General features: G+C 44.1%; 2 protein-coding genes across 7 annotated transcripts; both read left to right on the top strand.

Moving 5' to 3' along the window:
- Positions 1 to 213: 213 nt before the first annotated feature.
- Positions 214 to 27202, top strand: LOC121841576. Of its 5 annotated transcripts, none has more exons than XM_042310735.1 (10): positions 214 to 293; positions 486 to 599; positions 2240 to 2359; positions 23495 to 23884; positions 24178 to 24373; positions 24478 to 24570; positions 24941 to 25033; positions 25183 to 26132; positions 26226 to 26325; positions 26588 to 27201. In XM_042310735.1, exons 1-10 carry the CDS (start codon positions 252 to 254, stop codon positions 26695 to 26697), a joined length of 2208 nt encoding a protein of 735 aa, XP_042166669.1. In that variant the 5' UTR covers positions 214 to 251; the 3' UTR covers positions 26698 to 27201. The 5 variants fall into 5 exon arrangements, with proteins under 5 accessions (XP_042166669.1, XP_042166668.1, XP_042166665.1 ...); XM_042310734.1 differs by having other exon boundaries at positions 26223 to 26325; XM_042310731.1 differs by having other exon boundaries at positions 25183 to 26325; positions 26588 to 27202.
- On the top strand, positions 4455 to 7303 carry LOC112245818. 2 transcript variants are annotated; one of them, XM_042310738.1, is made up of 5 exons: positions 4456 to 4917; positions 5289 to 5381; positions 5543 to 6600; positions 6691 to 6802; positions 7068 to 7303. In XM_042310738.1, exons 1-5 carry the CDS (start codon positions 4833 to 4835, stop codon positions 7175 to 7177), a joined length of 1458 nt encoding a protein of 485 aa, XP_042166672.1. In that variant the 5' UTR covers positions 4456 to 4832; the 3' UTR covers positions 7178 to 7303. The 2 variants fall into 2 exon arrangements, with proteins under 2 accessions (XP_042166670.1, XP_042166672.1); XM_042310736.1 differs by having other exon boundaries at positions 4455 to 4917; positions 5543 to 6802.
- Positions 27203 to 27463: the final 261 nt, after the last annotated feature.

Here is a 27463-nt window from a genome sequence, read left to right as displayed (position 1 = left end):
AAGCCTATGACGTAAACGAACTCAAGAAAATGTTCAGTGGGCTACTTTTGCCTCAGTTGAGTTGATGCTTTGCAAAGGACAGTCATCCTCATGTTCAAATAAATCACTTTGAGTGGACAAAGAAGACATTCTGTGTGAGTACAGCATAACTGGCCAAGATGTTGTAAAAAAAATGTTTGAAATGTATTTTAAAATGTATTTGTTTATTTAAAAAAATGTCAGGTCCAATCTGAAGGGTGCCTGAAAGCACAATGGATAGAAATCATAAACCGTTGAGAAAAATTATTCTAAAAGTAAGTCTCATAAGTGATTAAAAAAAATTGTTCATTCTGGGGCTATCCCTCTTGATATGTAATGAGGCTATCTTCTTGATAGTATAAGCTATATGCTGTAAAAACAGATTGATATGATTTATAGTTGGAAAAGTGGGCATAATTAATTGAGGGCTAAGGTTAAATGTATTTCCTTATGTTCATATACCCCAGGCTGGGACCCTCCAAGCTAGTGCTGGAGAGCAGGTCCTCCAGACAGACATCACTGACCATGATGGACTAAGGCTGCCAGCCCTGGTAGACTGCCCCCTTGACAGCCCCCTAAAGGTAAGAAAACATCTTATAGTTCTGTTGCAAAACGTCTGGTTGTAACGGAGACCAGTTGGTTGCAATCTAGTAATATGACGTGTTGAAAACCAGTTTACAACGCGATAATAAAGCCATTAAGACACATGGACCACCTACTAAACTCAGCAAAAAAAGAAACGTCCCTTTTTCAGGACCATGTATTTTAAAGATAATTCGTAAAAATCCAAATATCTTCACAGATCTTCATTGTGAAGGGTTTTAACACTGTTTCCCATGCTTGTTCAATGAACCATAAACAATTTATGAACATGCACCTGTGGAACGGTCGTTAAGACAATAACAGCTTACAGACGGTAGGCAAATAAGGTCACAGTTGTGAAATCTTAGGACACTAAAGAGGCCTTTCTACTGACTCTGAAAAACACCAAACGAAAGATGCCCAGGGTCCCTGCTCATCTGCATGAACGTGCCTTAGGCATGCATCACACCTGCAGGACAGGTACAGGATGGCAACAACAACTGCCCGAGTCACACCAGGAACGCACAATCCCTCCATCAGTGCTCAGACTGTCCACAATAGGCTGAGAGAGACTGGACTGAGGGCTTGTAGGCCTGTTGTAAGGCAGCTCCTCACCAGACATCACCGGGCACAACGTCACCTATAGGCACAAACCCAACCGTCGCTGGACCAGACAGGACTGGCAAAAAGTGCTCTTTACTGACAAGTCGCGGTTTTGTCTCACTAGGGGTAATGGTCGGATTTGCGTTTATCGTCGAAAGGAATGAGCATTACACCGAGGCCTGTACTCTGGAGCGGGATCGATTTGGAGGTGGAGGGTCCGTCAAGGTCTGGGGCGGTGTGTCACAGCATCATCGGACTGAGCTTGTTGTCATTGCAGGCAATCTCAACGCTGTGCGTTAAAGGGAAGACTGCCTCCTCCCTCATGTGGTACCCTTCCTCCAGGCTCATTGTGACATGACCCTCCAGCATGACAATGCCACCAGCCATACTGCTTGTTCTGTGCGTGATTTCCTGCAAGACAGGAATGTCAGTGTTCTGCCATGGCCAGCGAACAGCCCGGATCTCAATCCCATTGAGTATGTCTGGGACCTGTTGGATCAGAGGGTGAGGGCTAGGGCCATTCCCCCCAGAAATGTGCAGGAACTTGCAGGTGCCTTGGTGGAAGAGTGGGGTAACATTTTCTTATTTCATTTTTTAAGAGTGGGTTAACATCTCAAAGCAAGAACTGCCAAATTTGGTGCAGCCAATGAGGAGATGCACTGCAGTACTTAATGCAGCTGGTGGCCACACCAGTTACTGACTGCTACTTTTGATTTTGACCCCTCCTTTGTTCAGGGACACATTATTCCATTTCTGTTAGTCACATGTCTGTGGAACTTGTTCAGTTTATGTCTCAGTTGTTGAATCAGTTGTTATGTTCATACAAATATTTACACATGTTAAGTTTGCTGAAAATAAACGCAGTTGACAGTGAGCGGATGTTTCTTTTTTTGCTGAGTTTAGTTAGAACTTATAGTTTTGGAATTCAGATTTGAATTCTGATTGTAATTCTAAGGTTATGGTTTATAGTTGGAAAAGTGGGCATAATAATGGAGGGCTTAAGTTATATGTATTTCCTTATGTTCCTATACCCCAGGCTGGGACCCTCCAAGCTAGTGCTAGAGAGCAAGTGCTCCAGACAGATGTCCATTCCGCTGGCCATGATGGACTAAGCCTGCCAGCCCTGGTAGACTGCCCCCAGGATAGCCCTCGAAAGGTAAGAAACAGCTTTTAGTTCTGTTGCAAAATGTCTGGTTGTAACAGAGGCCTGTTGGTTGCAATCTAGTAATACAACGGGTTGAAAACCAGTTTACAACGCGATAATAACGCCATTAAGACACATGGACCACCTACTAGTTAGAACTAATAGTATTGGAATTCAGATTTTAATTCTGATTCTAATTCTAAGGTTAACCCTTATGTGACATGTCACTCAGTACCATCATGCCTATGGTGAAAAATGTGGTTTCTATGGTGATATGATTTCCCCACTGTTGTTATTTGTCTCAGAACCTTGTGCCGAAGTCCCCGCAAGGCCCCAGGCTCAGCCGAGAGGCAAATATAGCAAAGGCAGAAAAGAAGGCCACAGAGGTTATCAAGGCTAGAAGGTCTAGGGAGGCTAAGTCAGGGGTGAAAAAACTAAGCCGCCAAGTAGTTGGTATGTTGGCACTGCCTCAAACTCTTCTAACTCAAACAACCAGTTACAGTGAGTATTCATCTCCACTTCCAAAGAACCTGGATTTATTGATAGAATTCTAAAACGATATATGGTGGAAGGATCCACTAATGTCTACGATTCTCTTTCTGTAGGTGTCCTGCCAGCTATCAAGAAGGGCGCTAAAGTTACTAAAATGGAGACAACAGGTGGGTGTTGGTGACAGTGTTTATTCCTGATTATACAACTTCAATAGAATCGTTTCCGCGGTTACTAGCTTGTTCGGTGGTAATCCTGACTGTCTTCTGTTTCAGAACCCCTATGTCCCTTGACACCTGATGGGGAGGTAATTATCTCCTCTTCATCTGTTGATGACCTCCTGACCCCAAAGAGTGATGTCACGTCCGAGGCTCTAACAAACTTCCTGAAGTCTCACCCGTGAGTCCTGCTGTGAACCTCATTATGTGCAGAAAAAATATTATCTATGTAAGCACTAGATTAAGTTGCCAATGTTTCCTGGTGTTTGTTTGTTTGTTTTCCAGTAAGAGAAAGCTTATCAGGAACTTCCTCAAACAAATAGTAAGTCCCCCATTTCTTCTGCTTTCAAAGGTGGAGTGATCATGTGAAAAAACTCTTTTAACATAAAAACTACTAGCTGTCATTTTGTTGTTTTCTGTTTCTCTTTCTAAGAACGTGACAATAGGTGACCTGGACGAGATCATCGAGTGGGTGGTGTGTGTCTCCAATGAGGTGTTCCTCCCAGTGATGGTTCTGATCAGGACCTCCAGTCCAGAGTCGTCAAACTCGTCCCGCTGGGGTCAGGTGAGCTCCAGATCATCTCCAGGGAGTTCCACCAGCGGAGTTCTGAGCCGAAGGGAAGGCTCCTGGGTGGGCAGCCGCCCACTCCCCCTTCTGAGACCGACAAGGAGCTTCAGGGCGTAGCAGATCTGTCTGTGAGTAACATCCTGAAAATGGCCCAGGAGGACCTCTTCTTTTCTGTTGAGGATGACCTGGAGAACACCCATCCAGAAATCAGTCTGACCGAAGAGAGGCTCTCCAGCATCTTCTCAGAGTTGTTCAGGGACGCCTGTGAGAGTGCCCAGGAGGCCGCCAGACGGATCCACCACATGAGGTCTGGAAGAGGCAACAGCAGCCGGAATGGGAGATGCCCTGGTTTATCGCAGGGATCGAGCAGGTCCAATATGCCAGATTTGGGAGAACTGGGGTCAGTGAGGAAGCCCAAGGAAAGCGACGTCCATAAAGTCCTTAGCGAGGGGTCCCTCCCTGTCCTTGCCCTGCTTGGGGAGAGGCCAGGGGTAGTTGGGGAGACCAGCAGCCCTGCTGGGGAGATAGACACGACCCAGACTGCCAGCACTCCCAGCATTCCCCGGTCTGGGCATGGCGGCAGAAGAAGTAGGCAGACCACCGCTCCCACCACCGGCCAAAGAGAGGTAGGAGTCACAGCCAGTAACATCTTTGATGTTATTTTTCATCTGACGCACTCCGACACTGACCGGGAACTCCACCAGGAGTTCAGCAGTGAGGATGATGTTTCACTGAATGACATCACGGACATGAAGTTAACCCCACCAGTGGAGCCCCTAGGGCAGATCCTGTCCTCATGGAAGCTGGTCAACAGGATCTTCAGGGGGAAGGTCCACTACTTTGGGAAGGAGCTCATCTGCAAGGTGTATCAGATGCTTCTGGACACCGGTATGGGAAGGAGGCCAATGGCCCGCCAGAGCAGGTCCGAGCCCATCCTGAAAGACCTGGCTGCCAACCGTAGGCTCTCCGATGAATTTTTCACAGATGTGCTGTACATGTTCATCCAACGGGCCATTAAGAATCTGCTGGAGAACTTCTTGGGTCTGCCGACCACCCCACCGGGTAGAGACATTATGTGGAATGACAACTTCAACTGGATGTATAGGGACGGCTGGGGGGAGACCCCACATCCAGCGAGAACGAGTTGTGGGACAGCGACTCCACCTGGTCACGTGACCTTGGAGAGGAGGAGGGGGCAGAGTCCCGTGGGATGTGGGCCGCTCTGTTAGAGAGGGGCAGCTTCCTGACCCTCCAGTCCTCCAGCTCCCTCTCTGATGACAACAAGGAGGCACTAGGTTAGTTATTATGTTGTTTTTACCGTCTTTTTCACCCGCACATTCCCCTTTCTTTTCTCTTATTGTCAGTAATGGTATTTTCATTTTCTCTCCCCTCTTTTATTCTATTTTTTCTATACAGTGTTTGGAGACATGTTATGTGTGAAGAATTACTTTAAATCAAATGTCAAACTCATGCTATAGAAGGCCGTGTTTCTGCAGGGTTTCACTCCACCCTTGATTGATGAATTAAGGTCACTAATTAGTAAGAAACTCCTCTAACCTGGTTGTCTAGGTCTTAATTGAAAGGAAAAAACTAAAACCCGCAGACACTTAGCCCTCCATGGAATGAGTTTGACACCCCTGCATTAAATACATTTTGATTTGACTAGGGGCCGTCTGCCAGGTCCTGACCACAAGGGTGGGAGACATCCTGAACAGTACCTGCAACGACGATTACAAGGCCAGGCTCATCATCCAGAAAGGTACACTTATAACCTGTTTTGCCCATATGACCAGTAATAACCATGTAATAACTTGTGTAATAACCAGTGTATTACCATTATAGTAAATGTACTAGATACTGCATAGTGTTATACATGGATGTGGCTTTGAACCAGTTCAGAATATGAGTGTGTTTTCTTAGGATTGGATTCCGGTGCCAGGGAAAGGTTCCCTGACTCTCCGTGTTCCTCTTCCCCCAAGGACGAAGAGGAGGTGGTTGTAAGTGTCATGACTGTCTCATACCCTAAACCCTCCACCTCAACCCAGGCAGCATGGGCAGCTCCTGCCCAGACTCTGGACGGTTTTCTGCCCAGACCCTGCCTGGATGAAGAAGAGGTAGCCCCCAGCACCTCCATGAAGGACGACTCTGTGACAACAGCCCATGCAGCACGGGCAGCTCCTTCCCAGACCCTGGAAGAAGAGGTGGGGGAAGCCGAGGTCTCCGAGATGAGTGACAGCTCCCTGATGCCCACCAAGAACAGACAGGACCCCCTGGAGAAGATTCCCTCCCTCCTATCAGGCAAGGAGGACATCCTCCTTCGCAGCACTCCCTCGGCCACCGTCATGAGCCCCCAGACTCTGAAGTTTATTCTCCACGGCATCATGTGCCGACTGGAGGCCTCAGAGTCCCCCCAGACAAGGAGGGCCAATGACCCCTTCAGGCTGATGAAGGATCTCTTTGTGGAGGTCCAGCATGCCCTGAAGTATGCTGACATCTCTGTCGTCTTTGGCCTGGAGGAGAGCATCCAATTCAGTGGGGAGGATGCGGTGAAGGCCATCGTGAAGACTGCGACTAAAAGATTATCCCTGCGTTCGGACTCCAACCGGGCTCAACTGCGTGCCGCACGCTCTGGTAGCGAGGGAGCCATCAGGTGTATGGCGGACACCATCACACAAGTCATAGATGACTATTCCGAGGACTGGAGTTCCGACGGCCATTTTGGAGCCAGGAGGAGCCGTGGTAGTGGGATGTCACACTCCTCAACCTCCTCAAGGAGTGACGTCACCCTCACCGAGGAGCTCCTGGCTTGGAGGGAAACCCTAGAAGAGGACCTAGAGGAGATGGCTGATGACAGCACTGGTTTGGAAAAGACCAGTGTAAGCTCAGCCATCTCTGAAAAGTCCCAGGTAATTAGCTACCTTTCTGAAAGCACCAAGCCCATCAGCAGCGCCCTCTCCAAAGACCTCACCTCCACACAGGTGAGACAGCCAAGAACCAGTAGATCGTTTAGTTATTTGGGCTGTTTGATTGTGAGGCATCGACTCATATCGGTTTCTCTCTCTACTAAGAAAAAAGAGAAGGAAGAGGCTTTGAAGAAAGAAGTGAAGAAGTCAGGAAATAAGAAGCGAGGAAATAACAAGAACCAGAAGAAGAACAAAGTGTCTCCTCTTGGCAATGATAGTAAGTCCTCATTTCTGTCAGTCAACATGTGCATCTGTCTTCAGCACAGTATTGTAATGTAAGGACGGGAGACTATGATGAAGTTATCAGGGTCTTATTCATTAGCCACTAAATGGAAGACAGCGGACTAAAACAGGGAGGAACTTTCTTGAACTTGCCAATAACAAATGCTTGTTTTTGTTTTCCGTTTCAAAATATTTTGCTACTGTTTTATCCTAATGAACACGACCCTGATTTCATGCCTTGTTCTCTGTCACCTGTTCAGGTACTGTGGCTGCAGATGAGCCTAAGAAAAAACAGGCTCTCCTCCCGCGGATCACAGCCGCCCTGGCAAAACTATTTTGCTTCCCCTGCAAAAAAAAATGCAAAAAGTAACTGTGCAGAAGACGAGTTTGGGAAAACCCTGCTGCCACTTCCCCCAACCCACTTTCTAAATAAACTCTCAAAGCCAACAGAAGAGGGAGGGAGACAACCCCCCCTACTCACAACTCATTTTATAACACCCCATTTAATTCAATAAACACAACTTGCAGCTATTTTGATCTTCTTCTTCTTGAGTTTTTTTTTAAAGACCCACCTGCATGCTATAGATTCTTAAGGTCAATTTGCTGTCTACTACAGTATCATTGTTATGAGTATGTTCACTGTGCCAGTCATTATAGCCAGTATAGGCTATAATAATGCCCTAACCTAATTGCAATTGACATAAGAGTTACATTTGAATAATTCCCTCATTTTATATATATTTTTTTTAGAGGGAATAAATCTCTAAAGCACTATAGATTACCGTCCCTAGGAGGGGTGCATCACTTGAGTGGGTTGAGTCACTGATGTGATCTTCCTGTCTGGGTTGGCGCTCCCCCCTTGGGTTGTGCCATGGCAGAGATCTTTGTGGGCTATACTCGGCCTTGTCTCAGGATGGTAAGTTAGTGGTTGAAGATATCCCTCTAGTGGTGTGGGGGCTGTGCTTTGGCAAAGTGGGTGGGGTTATATCCTTCCTGTTTGGCCTTGTCCGGGGGTATCATCGGATGGGGCCACAGTGTCTCCTGACCCCTCCTGTCTCAGCCTCCAGTATTTATGCTGTAGTAGTTTGTGTCGGGGGCTAGGGTCAGTTTGTTATATCTGGAGTACTTCTCCTGTCTTATCCGGTGTCCTGTGTGAATTTAAGTACAAGCCTAAAATCACCATGCGCAATTCCAAGTATTGGCTGGAGTGGCGTAAAGCTTGCCGCCATTGGACTCTGGAGCAGTGGAAACGCATTCTCTGGAGTGATGAATCACGCTTCACCAGCTGGTAGTCCGACGGACAAATCTGGGTTTGGCGGATGCCAGGAGTACGCTACCTGCCACAATGCATAGTGCCAACTAATGTTTGGAGGAGGAATAACGAATTGCCTGGGGCTGTTTTTCATGGTTCGGGATAGGCCATTTAGTTCCAGTGAAGGGAAACCTTAACGCTACAGCATACAATGACATTCTATACGATTTCCCTTTCCTGTTTTAGCATGACAATGCCTCCGTGCACAAAGGGAGTTCCAAACAGAAATGGTTTGCCGAGGTTGGTGTGGAAGAACTTGACTGGCCTGCACAGAGCCCTGACCTTAACACCATCGAACAGCTTTTTTTTCTTTTAGCTTAATATTGCGGATAGAATGTTGCTTCCAATGTAATTGTCTGCATCATTTCCAATCCCCCATATTTTTTTGGTAAATATATTTATATCCATACACGCATGCATATATATACACATACCTATATAGACATACATACTTTTTTAAAGAATATACCTTTATTATTATTCCCCACAAACCCTACCGCCGATCCCCCAATTGAAGTAAACTAAGAAACACTTCTGCCTCTACCTTCAATCCACACATCCTATACACATTCTACAGACACAGTCTACTCCACAACAGTTCTCTCTTGTTTGTTCTTAGTCCTTCCTCTATTTCTGATGTCCATCCAGTTTGATTTCTACTTGTAACTATGCTATTTCAGAAAAGCTCTGAACCTATATACATCCTACAGATCCGGTATGCTTTACATTGTTTATCTTGTTATTAGTCCCACTCTTCAGCTCCATTCAACCCCTCCCATCTGTCTCTCAACATCATCCACTTCGGATTTCTACTTGCCATATATCCTTCAACTGTGCTGTGATGCTTCACAAAAGAACTGAACCTTCCTATTCTCATAGCTTCTACAGATTGTAAATTAAAAATATATTTTTTTGCCAAAATAATTATTATATTATTGATTGATTGACTACGGCTTTTCAAATCACCCAGTATTGCTGTCTGTAGTGTTAGCTCTACGCAAATGTTGCAATTCTTCAGCCATTCCTGGACCTGTGACCAAAAATTAGCTACATATGGACAATACCAAAATAAATGATCTAATGACTCTGCCTCCTCACAGCAGATTCTGCAGAGCTTGGAAGATTGTATCCCCCATATATATAACATTCTATTAGTTGCAAGAATGTTGTATAGTAATTTATATTGAAAAATTTGAAGTTTTGAATCCGGCGTTGTTTTGCGTATCAATTCATAAACCATGTGCCATGGAATGGGTACATCGAAAATCTCTTCCCAACTATTTTGCAATTTATATGGCACAGCGGTCAGTTCTTTTTGGTCCTTAAATGAAATTGGTATATGTTTTTATTTATCACACTTTTCTTGAACCATTTATGTTCTTTAATACAGGGCCGACATACAAGTTCCTTACTTTTTTCCCCTTCTACTTGCCTGTTCCATTTTTGTGATAATGCTGCAATTAATTGATTGTAATTTTGGATAGAGCAGACATTTCCATATGCCTGTGTTAGCTGCATGTGTGACATTACTCCACCAGTCCTATTTATGATATCATTCACTAAAATTATACCTTTTTTAAACATTTCTTCGATAAATACAATTTTTTTATCAATTAGTATATTTGAATTTAACCACAATATTTGTTGTACTATTTGTTCCGTCCTTTCAGGTGGATTAAACTGAAATTGCAACCAACTTTCTAAGGTTTGTTTAAAAAATAAAGATATTTTGGAGATTATTTCCTTTTCAAACTACCGAAAGTGAGCAGGTGTAATCTGAATAAAGGGGAAAAGGCCTTTCCTGAATATAGGATGAGACATTTGTACCAATTGACTAGAGAACCAGTTTGGATATAAGTATAACTTTTGTATGACCGATGCCTTTAGTGAGAGGTCTAATGCTTTAATATTTAATAATTTCTGCCCACCGAATTCATATTCGTTATATAAATAGGCCCTTTTAATTTTATCTGGTTTGCCATTCCAAATAAAATTGAATATTTTTTGTTGATATAATTTAAAAAGCAGGTCACTAGGTGTAGGCAAAACTATAAGCAAATAGGTAAACTGTGATATAACTAAAGAGTTAATCAGGGTGATTTTTCCACAAATAGACAGGTATTTTCCTTTCCAAAGTAGCAAGATCTTATCTATTTTTGCTAAGTTTCCATAAGAAATTATTGGAGTATTTGTATACCGAGTATGTCCACATCTCCGTCAGACCATTTAATTGGTAAACTACATGGTAATGTAAAATGTGAATTTTTTAGTGATCCAATATGTAATATGGTACATTTATCATAATTTGGTTTTAATCCAGAGAGGATAGCAAAAGTATCTAGATCCTCTAAGAGGCCGTGGAGAGACTCCAATTGTGGTTTTAAAAGAAAACATGAAACATCAGCGAACAATGACACCTTAGTTTTTAAGCCCCGGATTTCTAATCCCTTAATATTATTGTTTGATCTTATCTTTGCAGCTAACACTTCGATGGCAATAATAAATAGATATGCCGATAGTGGACAACCTTGTTTTACTCCTCTAGATAGTTTAAAACTTTCTGAGATGTAGCCATTATTACTATTTTACACCTAGGGTTACTATACATAACCTTAACCCATTTTATAAGAGATTCCCCAAAATTGAAATATTCTAGGCATTTATATATAAACTCCAGTCGTACTTTATCAAAAGCCTTTTCTAAATCAGCTATGAAAACCAGACCTGGTGTCCCCGATATTTCATAGTGTTCTATTGTTTCCAGTACTTGTCTTATATTATCTCCAATGTATCGTCCATGTTAAAAACCTGTCTGATTAGGATGAATAATATCTGACAATATTTTTTAAATTCTTTGTGCCAAGCATTTTGCTAGGATTTTTGCATCACAACACTGAAGTGTAAGAGGTCTCCAATTTTTTAAATGGACTGGATCTTTATATATACCACTTGGGTCCTGTTTCAGTAATAATGATATCAGACCTTCTTGTTGCGTGTCTGATAATCTACCATTTATATAGGAGTGGTTAAAACAAGCCAATAATGGTCCTTTGAGTATACCAAAAAAAGTGTTGTATACTTCCACTGGTATGCCATCCAGCCCTGGAGTTTTCCCATCCTTAAAGGCCCCAATTGCCTCAAGCAGTTCCTCCTCTGTAATTTGGCCTTCACATGAGTGAACAGCTTTGGAATGAATTGGAACACCGACTGCGAGCCAGGTTTAATCGCCCAGCATCATTGCCCGACTTCACTAATGCTTTTGTGGCTGAATGGACGCAAGTAGCAAGTCCCCGCAGCAATGTTCCAACATCTAGTGGAAAGCCTTCCCAGAAGAGTGGAGGCTGTTATAGCACCAAAGGGGGGACAAACTCTAAAATAATGCCCATGATTTGTAATGAGATGTTTGACAAGCTTTTGGTCATGAAGTGTAGCAAAAGTACACAACACAAGCCATGGCTAAATGTGTAGAATTGCAGGAAACTAGCTTAATTCAACTGTAAAATGCGTTCTTTTCCCCATGGCAAAATGTCTAGAATTGCGAATAGCAGACAAAATTGTTTTAAAACAGCAACATTTTGTTTCTGCTGCCATGGGAGGGCCTCTAAAAATGTTGGTCGGAGAAGGCGCTGTTGGCCACGCCCAATACCACACCCCCCCATCTATTTCTCCACCTAGTCAGGTGAACAGGGCCTTGCCCTTTATTATGATAAACAAGCCCGGGCAACCATTTCACCAGAGCTGTTGTCTTGGTTGCACTTGTTTTCTAGGATCACTGGTGTCTGGTAATGTACAGGAATGATTCACCTCAGTTCACTCTCTCTGGGAGTATAATTAACGTCACCTCTCTATTGGCCCATTCCAGTGTGTGTGGCAAACTATCCTGACCTGTTCTGTAACCCCAGAGGGAGGTTTCATGTGGTGTTAATATAGAGCTGAATGAACACACAATCAACTGGTGACACAATGTACTGGGGCTATTGTACCAAAGTGGCACAGGTGTAATAGTAATAGGTCAGATGGTTTCTTTTTGATGCCACACTAACTATACTGGTCCCAGATCAGTTTTGATCAGTGCCCCAGAAAAGGGGATCTGGTTGGTTCATCTACTTTGGGAAAGCGAGGCTTAAACCAATCCCATGGACATACTGTGTATCGTTTATGTGTGTATTTTCTGTTAATGCCTAGGCAAATGCAATGGCATCCGGGGTTATGTTGGTGTACAGTGTTAAATCTGTTTGTAATCCATTTGAGGTTAACGCAGCAGTGCTGGTGATCCTTTTAATCTGTATCTTATTGAATCACAGACCTGATCAGGGTCAGATCGGCCTAGCCCCCCTCCGACAATACACTCACTACCATTGCAGAATAAATTATTAGTCACATCGCATTAATTTGCAATTCCTTTGGAGGGAGGATGGTGGAAGTGTGTATTTTAAAGCCATGTTCCCCTTGGTATTCATGGAAACGTGATTATCAGGAGGGCGCTTATTGCTACACTAGGAATTCAGGAAGCAATTATTCTTCTAAATGTGGTTGCGTTTAGGGAACTTGGGTAGTCTGAGGGAGCTTCACCGGATGACATGATATTAGCTAATTAGCCCAAATGTGTCTGTTCTTCATTCAAGCTTACCATCAAAGCAACTTATTCATTAGATCCATCTCGATTCTAGATAACATCTGCTGTACAGGGCCATGGACCGAAATAATGAATTTCGTCCCGAACCTGCCTGCACGGGCCACTCTGTGCAGGTAGGTGTCGGAATCCTCGGGCATGTCGTAGTTGAAGACGATGTTGACCCGCTCAATGTCCATCCCTCGGCCAAACAGGTTGGTGGCCACCAGGATCCGCCTTTGGAAGTCCTTGAACTGCTGGTACCGGGAAAGCCTGGGGGAGGAAGTGGGGCACCCATAGATTTAGAATAAGTAGAACAGGCATTATACATCCTGCTTCACTCCTGTGGGTACACTGAAACTGTGACCCACAAACAAGTTGTCTGAGAGAAAGTTCTTGTTAAGTCGATCTGGATAACAGCTTCTGCTACATGACTATTATAGAAAATGTGCAAGTAAATGAGATTCTCAATTTGATTGTGCAACTCCTCATTCCTCTCCTTTTGAAAAAAAGTCAACAGTAACTGAGGAGAGGAGGAAATGTGCTTGTATGAAATTAGACTCCATTCACACATCATGCAAATTACATTTACAGGGGTAGAATCCCAAATTAAAATGTGTAAAGTAGTAAAAGACATTTAGCTAGACATTGTATGGATAAAAACGATATGCTACTTATCAGCTGATTGAAAGGGGAGGGGTAGATCTCAACTTCAGCAAAGGACACTTATGCTTCCTCAGCAGAAGGCGAAGACATAGTTTGCCTAAATTGCCTAAGTCCAAATCAGAAATTCCCAATGAAAGCCAAGACCCAATCCCAAATCTACCCCTAAACCCTATGCACTTATTAATATCTGAGATGACTTGAAATGTAAGCAATATCCGAATATTGCTTATACCAATCAAAACTGCTCAGATTTTAACAAGTGCATAGACTGTAGGGTTTAGCCAGTGATTTTTTTCCTCTCCATCAGAACCCACCTCTCCTCCTGGGCCATGCCTCTGTGGATGGCGATTGCAGGGAAGTTCTGCTCCACCAGCAGCTGAGACAGAGTCACACAGCGCTGCACAGTCTTCACAAAGATCACCACATTCAGACAGGGGAGAAAATAGCAGTGAGACACCGAAGACAAACATGGGGCACAAAACCCATGCTGCATCTGATATGGCACCCTGGCTTTACCCTGGTCAAATAAATGTACACTCTGAAGACGAAAAACACAGGGCATAAAACTCACAGGCAGAAACTTTGTTGGTGCATAGACTTAGTTCACTTGAATGAGTAAAATTGTATTTAAACAGTGACTTTCAATTCCATGGCTCAGAGCATTATATTCTCTGAAAAGACCTCTGTCCGTACCTGGTTGAACTCGAGCACGTCGAGCAGGTTCAAAGAGCTTGCGGTTCTTCTCGCTATCCTTCAGCTTGCAGTAGTACTGCTGCAGGCCGTGCAGCGTCAGCTTGGTCTCATCGTCCACATACACCTCCATGGGCTACAGGAGATATTCATTAAGCACCAAACAGAACACAGGGAGGGACTACCAGGACTTCCAGTGCTAAACATTTTGCTAGTGTGCCCTAATGAATAGAACATGGGGAAAGTGTCACTCTTTGGGACAGTTTTATAAACCTAGCCACATTAAGTGAAAAACAGGAGTAAACCACATTCTGTGTGTTGGTGAATGAAGAACTACAAATGTGATTGTGAACATCAATTACTAGTACTAGAGCTGGATGAAACTTTATTTTTCATTATAGCTTTAATGCCAGGACTGTTCCCCCTGAAAATGTCCAGAGCCCCAGACCCAGGTTAAGAGAGGGTCAACTCTGGCTACTTGTGAGACAGACAGTCACGAGCAGGCAAAGCTTAGAGGGGCTAGACTGGAACTTTTTACATTAATATTTTATTTTATTTTAGTAAACATTTTTACCCCTTTTTCTCCCCAATTTCGTGGTATCCGATTGTTTTAGTAGCTACTATCTTGTCTCATCGCTACAACTCCCGTACTGGTTTGGGAGAGACGAAGGTTGAAAGTCATGCGTCCTCCGATACACAACCCAACCAAGCCGCACTGCTTCTTAACACAGCGCGCATCCAGCCCGGAAGCCAGCCGCACCAATGTGTCAGAGGAAAAACCGTGCACCTGCCAACCTTGGTTGGCCCGCCACAGGAGTCGCTGGTGCGCGATGAGGCAAGGATATCCCTACTGGCAAAGCCCTCCCTAACCCGGACGAAGCTGGGCCAATTGTGCGTCGCCCCACGGACCTCCCGGTCGCGGCCGGTTGCGACAGAGCCTGGGCGAGAACCCAGAGTCTCTGGTGGCACAGCTGGCGCTGCGGCACAGCTGGCGCTGCAGTACAGCGCCCTTAACCACTGCACTACCCGGGAGGCCCTACATGAAAATTAAGCCATATCCAAAATCCCTTAAAAAAAAATAAAAAGGGTCAATCTGCAGTTTCTACATCCATTTTTAGACATTTAAAATTAAAAGAATAACAAATGCCCATGAGCTTAGTTCCACTTTCGTACCCCACCAGAACCCAAAATACAAGCTTGTTTCATTCCAATGCTTGTAAACAAAGTCTCAAAACATGGTCAAAATGATAATTCTGATATCATTGACGGTCAGTCCTTGCATATAGCTCTACGAATTTCAGAGTGGTTAAATTTCTCCAGACCTATCCCTCCAAAACAGGGCGAGGAAGATGATTAATTAATGTTTATACTGCCGATTGCCTCTTCAAAGTGCAATTTAGGGAGATGGGTTCATCTCTGTGTCTGTGTGTGTGTGTGTGTGTGTGTGTGTGTGTGTGTAAAACTGCAACTTTAAGTTTCAGAACATGTACATAACCATGGGTTATGAGAACCCCTTCAAAGTACATCCTGCATGAACTTGCGGCAGACAGGACGGATCTCTTTGCTTAGGGTGGCGCTGAACATCATGCACTGCTTCTCGTGGGGTGTGAGCCTGAAGATGTCCTGAACATCACGCCTCATGTCTGAGGGAGAGACGATAGGAAAAGAATATGGCCGTCACAAAAAAAGTCAACCCACTCAGCCTGAAATCCGAGGACTACATAAAATGTAAATACTTTCCTACGTTTTGGCTAAACCTATATCCATCCTGCCCTGCCTATCTAAGGTCTTCGAAAGCCAAGTCAACAAACAGGTCACTGACCATCTCAAATCCAACCGTACCTTCTCCGCTGTGCAATCTGGTTTCCGAGCCGGTCACGGGTGCACCTCAGCCACGCTCAAGGTACTAAACGATATCATAACCGCCATCGATAAAAGACAGTACTGTGCAGCCGTCTTCATCGACCTTGCCAAGGCTTTCGACTCTGTCAATCACCATATTCTTATCAGCAGACTCAGTAGCCTCGGTTTTTCTGATGACTGCCTTGCCTGGTTCACCAACTACTTTGCAGACAGAGTTCAGTGTGTCAAATCGGAGGGCATGCTGTCCGGTCCTCTGGCAGTCTCTACGGGGGTGCCACAGGGTTCAATTCTCGGGCCGACTCTTTTCTCTGTATATATCAATGATGTTGCTCTTGCTGCGGGCGATTCCCTGATCCACCTCTACGCAGACGACACCATTCAGTATACTTCCGGCCCGTCCTTGGACACTGTGCTATCTAACCTCCAAATGAGCTTCAATGCCATACAACACTCCTTCCGTGGCCTCCAACTGCTCTTAAACGCTAGTAAAACCAAATGCATGCTTTTCAACCGTTCGCTGCCTGCACCCGCACGCCCGACATTTATCACCACCCTGGATGGTTCCGACCTAGAATATGTGGACATCTATAAGTACCTAGGTGTCTGGCTAGACTGTAAACTCTCCTTCCAGACTCATATCAAACATCTCCAATCTAAAATCAAATCTAGAATCGGCTTTCTATTCCGCAACAAAGCCTCCTTCACTCACGCCGCCAAACTTACCCTAGTAAAACTGACTATCCTACCGATCCTCGACTTCGGCGATGTCATCTACAAAATAGCTTCCAATACTCTACTCAGCAAACTGGATGCAGTTTATCACAGCGCCATCCGTTTTGTTACTAAAGCACCTTATACCATCCACCAGTGCGACCTGTATGCTCTAGTCGGCTGGCCCTCGCTACATATTCGTCGCCAGACCCACTGGCTCCAGGTCATCTACAAGTCCATGCTAGGTAAAGCTCCGCCTTATCTCAGTTCACTGGTCACGATGGCAACACCCACCCGTAGCAAGCGCTCCAGCAGGTGTATCTCACTGATCATCCCTAAAACCAACACCTCATTTGGCCGCCTTTTGTTCCAGTTCTCTGCTGCCTGTGACTGGAACGAATTGCAAAAATCGCTGAAGTTGGAGACTTTTATCTCCCTCACCAACTTCAAACATCTGCTATCTGAGCAGCTAACGGATAGCTGCAGCTTTACATAGTCTATCGGTAAATAGCCCACCCAACTTTACCTACCTCTTCCCCATACTGTTTATATTTATTTACTTTTCTGCTCTTTTGCACACCAATATCTCTACCTGTACATGACCATCTGATCATTTATCACTCCAGTGTTAATCTGCAAAATTGTAATTATTCGCCTACCTCCTCATGCCTTTTGCACACAATGTATATAGACTCTCTTTTTTTCTACTGTGTTATTGACTTGTTAATTGTTTACTCCATGTGTAACTCTGTGTTGTCTGTTCACACTGCTATGCTTTATCTTGGCCAGGTCGCAGTTGCAAATGAGAACTTGTTCTCAACTAGCCTACTTGGTTAAATAAAGGTGAAATATATATATTTTTTTAAATCTACCCCATTCTGTTCCAAGATCCACTACTACTTATCAGGATAAATATAACAATGAGTCACCGATTGTATACTATGTATTTTTTTATTAGCTAAGTAATAAATGGCAAATGCAACTTTCGTATATACGGGCTCGCTGTAATACCACGCAGGGCAGAACAGAGAACTGACAGGATCGCACAAGTAGACAATGGACCTGATCGGACAGCTCAGAGCCTCTGCTCTTTTCTGTCCATAAGAAACAATTGGATTGGTGGAAGAGGCAGGGCAGGCCAGGAACAAGGAAGAAGGGTGTGGTCAGCAGGGCATCCCCCGAGGCTGAATGCCCTAAGGTTTTTATCAGAACGGTTGTAGATTAGTTTTGCCTTTTTGCTTTTCCCGACAAGAGTTTGTGGTGTTTTGTTTTAAAAATAGAGGTAAAAAAGAAAAGAAAAGGAAAAAAAGAAAAAATGAGGGATAAAAGAACATCATTAAAATTATAGCCCACAGCTGTGCATGGGGAGAGGGGTCAGGGTGCTAAGGAGTGCATTCACATATATCTACACATTTTCATACACACTTTTTTTTTGTATATTTTTTTGTATTTTTTCTTCCTCTCTTCTAGGTCAGCTTCAGCATTATGGACATGGGTGTATCTGTGGTCCATTTGGCCTGTCCCACGGCTTCCTTCAATGATGGGTTGTGAGTGGCTCTGTTGATGAACTTCTGGCCAATGATTGACTGTCTATTGTTGATTGATGTCAGTCCAGACATGCTGTTAACGTAGTGGTTGCTGATGTATCTTGGTAGTCTGTAAACTGCCATGTTTTGGACTATCTGTAGCCGATTCATCTGCTGCGGTGAAGCTGTTATCCAGGCTGGCAGGGCGGATTCAAAGAGGGGTCGGATGTAGCTGAAGTAGACTTTCAGCACTGTCTGATGTGAGGCTCCATATTTTCTTCCGCAAAGCGTTTTTAGGTGGTGAACTGACAGGACGTACGTAAACAGTTGTTCTTATACTGTGATGGACATAGTTCCAACACGCCTGTTGGCCTATCACAGTAGAGGCTGGGCGTGGTTTAAACTTGCTCAGCCTATCGCAGACGCTCAGGCGGGTCCCCGCCTCTTGACGCTTCTTGGAGTTTTCCCTCTGTCGATGTATAGATTCTTACTGTTCTGGTATCGCAGCCTAGTTATAACAGTTGCTCAGTTCCTGCTATTGTGTTGTTCAGTATTTTTCCATCTTAGTTAAACCTCGTGAAGACCACCCCTCCCTATGCCTGCTTAACCACAACTTTGTAAGATACAGCAAGTCACACCATGTGCTGAATATTGTTTACATACAACCACAAGGACAAAGCATCTGCTGGGGTGTTGTCTAGTTTTGCAACATGCAAGTCACACCATGTTATTCAGTTTTTGTCACACACACAAACAGGCAAGTAGCAAGCAGTTGTTTAATCTCATAATGGATGCTCCAGTGCACAAATGCAGATACCTCACACAACCAACATCAGATCATATTTAATCATATGGTAATGGCTATAATGTGAAACACAGAATTCCACACAACTCAGTTTACAGTAGTTAGCCAGTTGCCCGATTCAATGAAGTTGAACAAGGAATCATGCCTCACTCTCCGCACAAACAATGGCAGCCGCCTCCTCATTCAAACTTTGTGACAGCAAAGTGCTATAAAGGGAAATAGGTTCCAAATGCAAGGTGAATATTCAGAAATAACGTTGGCTCAAATTAATAACGAGCAAGACATTTCTAGGGTCTAACTTGACCTCAAATGTAATTCTCGGAACCAACCTGCGACACACTGCTAGCAGAAGTTAACTGCTAACTGACACGACCGTGCTAGTACTAGCGTTAGCTTGACGCAATGCTAAATGTGTTAGTCAGCTAGCCAGATTGCACAAGGTTTTAACAAAAATATACTCGAACATGGCTGCTATTTGTGAGCATTATGGAAAGAAAAAGATGTTTCTTATTTACAATTGATGCAGATATTGAAAATGACTCAATACTGCACATTTTTTATGCAATTAAAATCGGCTTCGAGTATCACTGCTAGCTAGGTTCACAGGGGCAGTCTAGAAGCACTGTGCTCGTGTATTCGTGGCCACTATTGGTCCATTTTAAAGGCAATCTCACCAAACCGGACTGAAAACGAACCGTCTAATTTAATGCCGATCTTGAAAATGCCAACGAAGAAGGCGGGATTTCGCCAGCTGCCCTAAACTAAATTGTAGGCATCATTTCTTGTTTGACAACACTGGTATGAAAAAAGTACACTGATAGCCTTATTCAGCAATAATGTAAACATTTATGATTTCTGTAAATTATAGCTACGTATGACTAGGTTTCCTCATCCAGAAAAAAATCTGAATTTAGATTAGATTTCAGTCGATTAGATTAGTTTATTAGTCGGTCGGAGATGTAATTGTAGGGTACAGTGAAATTCTTAAGATCTGAACTCCAACATTGCAGGTCAAAAAGATAAGTGAATGAAACAATAATAAGAATATGTGTAACCGGTGCTATACTGCACCGCTGTAACTCTGCGTTGTGTGTGGTTGATTGAGACTATAGACGTGGACTTTGGAGATCAGGTAGTTTTAATCAAGCAGAACTCACTCTCTGCATCCAAAAGGAAATAAAACATTTGTAGAGCACATATGTTCTGAGAATCGTCGCCTCTGCATCCTGCATCAAAATGCGAATACACAAAAAGGAAATAAAACATTTTACAAAGATAAAACCACATACCTGCATTCAAAAGGAAATAAAACATTTGTAGAGCACATATGTTCTGCGAATCGTGGCCTCTTTCTACAGCAGATACACAATAGGAGGGACTGGGATCATTCGAGGAGCTAGCCATCGTTCACACATACAATAAATAGCCTGCTAATACCTTAGCTAGCTATTAACCACATGTTGAATTCAGAATGTTGATATCATCCTAAAAAGTTACAAGTGCATCTTAACAATACCATCCACTTATGAGTAACCTCTAAATACACATCATTATTCATGAACAAAACACTGTGTGTATGACTTTGTACTGAAAATAATCAAACTTTTCTGAAGACATAAAAAGCGTGACTACTACCTCTCTCAGGATACAAAATGATTTGAGCAGGCAGGGCAAAACGTAAGAACACACTCCACTTCAGCCAGGATGCAGGCATGCATAATAACAAATCAACACGACATATTAATATATGAACCTGGTGAAATTCACATAGTACTTTAACAACTGTTACATATGCATACTATATACATATTTATTTACAACATTTACAAACCAACAGCCTGCATTCATCCAGTTTGTATAAATTATGATAGATGTGTGACATGAAGCTATATTGGGCAATTTGGGCAAAGGCGTAACAATGACTGTCTTGGACAAATAGACATTTGGCTTAAAACATTTATTCATTCATGGGCAATATGTGTGCATGCCCTGATCATATCAGCTTACTACATCTGTCTTCCCTCACCAAACCCATCAATGATTTGATTTATTTGACTATAATATATCAGTTATGGCCAACAGAGGGCAACATTTATCCATATAATACGATAAAACCTCACTGAACCTAAATTAATTGGGTTACATTGTAAACATTTTTCAGATATCGTATGTGATCAGAAACAATGCATTAATTTCCCGGAGTGGTCGCTCTGTGCTTTTGTAGTTGACGTCATAATGTACGATGGAATATAAGAAGCCTATGACGTAAACGAACTCAAGAAAATGTTCAGTGCGCTACTTTTGCCTCAGTTGAGTTGATGCTTTGCAAAGGACACAGTCATCCTCATGTTCAAATAAATCACTGAGTGAACAAAGACATTCTGTGTGAGTACAGCATAACGGGCCAAGATGTTGTAAAAAAAATGTTTGAAATTTATTTTAAAATGTATTTGTTTATTTAAAAAAATGTCAGGTCCAATCTGAAGGGTGCCTGAAAGCACAATGGATAGAAATCATAAACCGTTGAGAAAAATTATTCTAAAAGTAAGTCTCATAAGTGATAAAAAAATGTTTGTTCATTCTGGGGCTATCCCTCTTGATATGTAATGAGGCTATCTTCTTGGTAGTATAACATATATGCTGTAAAAACAGATTGATATGATTTATAGTTGGAAAAGTGGGCATAATTAATTGAGGGCTAAGGTTAAATGTATTTCCTTATGTTCATATACCCCAGGCTGGGACCCTCCAAGCTAGTGCTGGAGAGCAGGTCCTCCAGACAGACATCACTGACCATGATGGACTAAGGCTGCCAGCCCTGGTAGACTGCCCCATTGACAGCCCCCTAAAGGTAAGAAAATGTCTTATAGTTCTGTTGCAAAACGTCTGGTTGTAACGGAGACCAGTTGGTTGCAATCTAGTAATATGACGTGTTGAAAACCAGTTTACAACGCGATAATAAAGCCATTAAGACACATGGACCACCTACTAAACTCAGCAAAAAAAGAAACGTCCCTTTTTCAGGACCATGTATTTTAAAGATAATTCGTAAAAATCCAAATATCCTCACAGATCTTCATTGTGAAGGGTTTTAACACTGTTTCCCATGCTTGTTCAATGAGCCATAAACAATTTATGAACATGCACCTGGGGGAACGGTCGTTAAGACACTAACAGCTTACAGACGGTAGGCAATTAAGGTCATAGTTGTGAAAACTTAGGACACTAAAGAGGCATTTCTACTGACTCTGAAAAACACCAAAAGAAAGATGCCCAGGGTCCCTGCTCATCTGCATGAACGTGCCTTAGGCATGCTGTAAGGCGGCATGAGGACTGCAGATGTGGCCAGGGCAATACATTGCAATGTCCGTACTGTGAGACGCCTAAGACAGCGCTACAGGGAGACAGGACGGACAGCAATGGCAGACCACGTGTAACAACACCTGCACAGGATCGGTACATCTGAACATCACACCTGCGGGACAGGTACAGGATGGCAACAACAACTGCCCGAGTTACACCGGGAACGCACAATCCCTCCATCAGTGCTCAGACTGTCCGCAATAGGCTGAGAGAGACTGGACTGAGGGCTTGTAGGCTTGTTGTAAGGCAGCTCCTCACCAGACATCACCGGGCACAACGTCACCTATAGGCACAAACCCAACCATCGCTGGACCAGACAGGACTGGAAAAAGTGCTCTTTACTGCAGGCAATCTCAACGCTGTGCGTTAAAGGGAAGACTTCCTCCTCCCTCATGTGGTACCCTTCCTCCAGGCTCATCGTGACATGACCCTCCAGCATGACAATGCCAGCAGCCATACTACTCGTTCTGTGCGTGATATCCTGCAAGACAGGAATGTTAGTGTTCTGCCATGGCCAGCGAACAGCCCGGATCTCAATCCCATTGAGTATGTCTGGGACCTTTTGGATCAGAGGGTGAGGGCTAGGGCCATTCCCCCCAGAAATGTGAAGGAATCTTGGTGGAAGAGTGGGGTAACATTTTCTTATTTCATTTTTTAAGAGTGGGTTAACATCTCACAGCAAGAACTGCCAAATTTGGTGCAGCCCATGAGGAGGAGATGCACTGCAGTACTTAATGCAGCTGGTGGCCACACCAGTTACTGACTGTTACTTTTGATTTTGACCCCTCCTTTGTTCATGGACACATTATTCCATTTCTGTTAGTCACATGTCTGTGGAACTTGTTCAGTTTATGTCTCAGTTGTTGAATCTTGTTATGTTCATACAAATATTTACACAAGTTAAGTTGGCTGAAAATAAACGCAGTTGACAGTTAGAGGATGTTTCTTTTTTTGCTGAGTTTAGTTAGAACTAATAGTTTTGGAATTCAGATTTGAATTCTGATTGTAATTCTAAGGTTAAGGTTTATAGTTGGAAAAGTGGGCATAATAATGGAGGGCTTAAGTTCTATGTATTTCCTTATGTTCCTATACCCCAGGCTAGGACCCTCCAAGCTAGTGCTAGAGAGCAAGTGCTCCAGACAGATGTCCATTCCGCTGGCCATGATGGACTAAGCCTGCCAGCCCTGGTAGACTGCCTCCAGGATAGCCCTCGAAAGGCAGATGTCCATTCCGCTGGCCATGATGGACTAAGCCTGCCTGCCCTGGTAGACTGCCTCCAGGATAGCCCTCGAAAGGCAGATGTCCATTCCGCTGGCCATGATGGACTAAGCCTGCCAGCCCTGTTAGACTGCCTCCAGGATAGCCCTCGAAAGGCAGATGTCCATTCCGCTGGCCATGATGGACTAAGCCTGCCTGCCCTGGTAGACTGCCTCCAGGATAGCCCTCGAAAGGCAGATGTCCATTCCGCTGGCCATGATGGACTAAGCCTGCCAGCCCTGGTAGACTGCCTCCAGGATAGCCCTCGAAAGGTAAGAAACATCTTTTAGTTCTGTTGCAAAATGTCTGGTTGTCACGGAGTCCAGTTGGTTGCAATCTAGTAATACGATGGGTTGAAAACCAGTTTACAACGCGATAATAACGCCATTAAGACACATGGACCACCTACTAGTTAGAACTAATAGTATTGGAATTCAGATTTTAATTCTGATTCTAATTCTAAGGTTAACCCTTATGTGACATGTCACTCACTACCATCATGCCTATGGTGAAAAATGTGGTTTCTATGGTGATATGATTTCCCCACTGTTGTTATTTGTCTCAGAACCTTGTGCCGAAGCCCCCGCAAGGCCCCAGGCCCAGCCGAGAGGCAAATATAGCAAAGGCAGAAAAGAAGGCCACAGAGGTTATCAAGGCTAGAAGGTCTAGGGAGGCTAAGTCAGGGGTGAAAAAACTATGCCGCCAAGTAGTTGGTATGTTGGCACTGCCTCAAACTCTTCTAACTCAAACAACCAGTTACAGTGAGTATTCATCTCCACTTCCAAAATACCTGGATTTATTGATAGAATTCTAAAACGATATATGGTGGAAGGATCCACTAATGTCTACGATCCTCTTTCTGTAGGTGTCCTGCCAGCTATCAAGAAGGGCACTAAAGTTACCCTCCAGTCCTCCAGCTCCCTCTCCCTCTCCCTCTCCAATGACAAGGAGGCACTAGGTTAGTTATTATGTTGTTTTTACAGTCTTTTGCACCCGCACATTCCCCTTCTTTCTTTTCTCTTATTGTCAGTAATGGTATTTTCATTTTCTCTCCTTTTTTTCTTATTTTTCTATACAGTGTTTGGAGACATGTTATGTGTGAAGAATTACTTTAAATCAAATGTCAAACTCATTCTATAGAAGGCCGGGTTTCTGCAGGGTTTCACCCCACCCTTGATTGATGCATTAAGGTCACTAATTAGTAGGAAACTCCTCTAACCTGGTTGTCTAGGTCTTAATTGAAAGGAAAAAACTAAAACCCGCAGACACTTAGCCCTCCATGGAATGAGTTTGACACCCCTGTATTAAATACATTTTGATTTGACTAGGGGCCGTCTGCCAGGTCCTGACCACCAGGGTGGGAGACATCCTGAACAGTACCTGCAACGACGATTACAAGGCCAGGCTCATCATCCAGAAAGGTACACTTATAACCTGTTTTGCCCATATGACCAGTAATAACCATGTAATAACCAGTGTATTACCATTATAGTAAATGTACTAGATACTGCATAGTGTTATACATAGATGTGGCTTTGAACCAGTTCAGAATATGAGTGTGTTTTCTTAGGATTGGATTCCGGTGCCAGGGAAAGGTTCCCTGACTCTCCGTGTTCCTCTTCCCCCAAGGACGAAGAGGAGGTGGTTGTAAGTGTCATGACTGTCTCATACCCTAAACCCTCCACCTCAACCCAGGCAGCATGGGCAGCTCCTGCCCAGACTCTGCAAGAAGAGGTGGGGGGGGCTGAGCCCCCCGAGATGAGTGACAGCTCCCTGATGCCCACCAAGAACAGGCAGGACCCCCTGGAGAAGATTCCCTCCCTCCTACCAGGCAAGGAGCACATCCTCCTTTGCAGCACTCCCTGGGCCACCGTCATGAGCCCCCAGACTCTGAAGTTTATTCTCCACGGCATCATGTGTCGACTGGAGGCCTCAGAGTCCCCCCAGACAAGGAGGGCCAATGACCCCTTCAGGCTGATGAAGGATCTCTTTGTGGAGGTCCAGCATGCCCTGAAGTATGCTGACATCTCTGTCGTCTTTGGCCTGGAGGAGAGCATCCAATTCAGTGGTGAGGATGCGGTGAAGGCCATCGTGAAGACTGCGGCGAAAAGATTGTCCCTGCATTCGGACTCCAACCGGGCTCAACTGCGTGCCGCACGCTCTGGTAGCGAGGGAGCCATCAGGTGCATGGCAGACACCATCACACAAATCATAGATGACTATTCGGAGGACTGGAGTTTCGAATGCCATTTTGGAGCCAGGAGGAGCCGTGGTAGTGGGAGGTCACACTCCTCAACCTCCTCAAGGAGTGACGTCACCCTCACCGAGGAGCTCCTGGCTTGGAGGGAAACCCTAGAAGAGGACCTAGAGGAGATGGCTGATGACAGCACTGGTTTGGAAAAGACCCATGTAAGCTCAGCCATCTCTGAAAAGTCCCAGGTAATTATCTACCTTTCTGAAAGCACCAAGCCCATCAGCATTGCCCTCTCCACAGACCTCGAGGACTTCACCTCCACACAGGTGAGACGGCCAAGAACCAGTAGATCGTTTAGTTATTTGGGCTGTTTGATTGTGAGGCATCGACTCATGTCTGTTTCTCTCTCTACCAAGAAGGAAGAGGCTATGAAGAAAGAAGTGAGGAAGTCAGGAAAGAAGAAGCGAGGAAATAACAAGAACCAGAAGAAGAACAAGGTGTCTCCTCTTGGCAATGATAGTAAGTCCTCATTTCTGTCAGTCAACGTGCATCTGTCTTCAGCACACTATTGAAATGTAAGGACGGGAGACTATGATAAAGTTATCAGGGTCTTATTCATTAGCCACTAAATGGAAGACAGCGGACTAAAACAGGGAGGAACTTTCTTGAACTTGCCAATAACAAATGCTTGTTTTTGTTTTCTGTTTCAAAATATTTTGCTACTGTGTACCCTAATGAACACGACCCTGATTTCATGCCTTGTTCTCTGTCACCTGTTCAGTTACTGTGGCTGCAGATGAGACTAAGAAAAAACAGGCTCTCCTCCCGCGGATCACAGCTGCCCTGGCAAAACTATTTTGCTTCCCCTGCAAAAAAAAAATGCAAAAGTAACTGTGCAGAAGACGAGTTTGGGAAAACCCTGCTGCCACCTCCCCCAACCCACTTTCTAAATAAAGTCTCAAAGCCAACAGAAGAGGGAGGGAGACAACCCCCCTACTCACAACTCATTTTATTACACCCCATTTAATTCAATAAACACAACTTGCAGCTATTTTGATCTTCTTCTTGAGTTGTTGTTTTACAGACCCACCTGCATGCTATAGATTCTTAAGGTCAACTTGCTGTCTACTACAGTATCATTGTTATGAGTATGTTCACTGTGCCAGTCATTATAGCTAGTATAGGCTATAATAATGCCCTAACCTAATTGCAATTGACATAATAAGAGTTACATTTGAATAATTCCCTCATTTTATATTTTTTCTAGAGGGAATAAATCTCTAAAGCACTATAGAGTGCCGTCCCTAGGAGGGGTGCGTCACTTGAGTGGGTTGAGTCACTGATGTGATCTTCCTGTCTGGGTTGGCGCCCCCCCCTTGGGTTTTGCCAGGGGCGGAGATCTTTGTGGGCTATACTCAGCCTTGTCTCAGGATGGTAAGTTGGTGGTTGAAGATATCCCTCTAGTGGTGTGGGGGCTGTGCTTTGGCAAAGTGGGTGGGGTTATATCCTTCCTGTTTGGCCCTGTCCGGGGGTATCATCGGATGGGGCCACAGTGTCTCCTGACCCCTCCTGTCTCAGCCTCCAGTATTTATGCTGTAGTCACCAGCTGGTAGTCCGACGGACAAATCTGGGTTTGGCGGATGCCAGGAGTACGCTA

This window comes from Oncorhynchus tshawytscha, linkage group LG32 (genome assembly GCF_018296145.1).
Source record: "Oncorhynchus tshawytscha isolate Ot180627B linkage group LG32, Otsh_v2.0, whole genome shotgun sequence".
NCBI classification, from domain to species: domain Eukaryota; kingdom Metazoa; phylum Chordata; class Actinopteri; order Salmoniformes; family Salmonidae; genus Oncorhynchus; species Oncorhynchus tshawytscha.
Note: the sequence above shows the minus strand (reverse complement) of the source record. Positions and strands in the feature narration are given on the sequence as shown.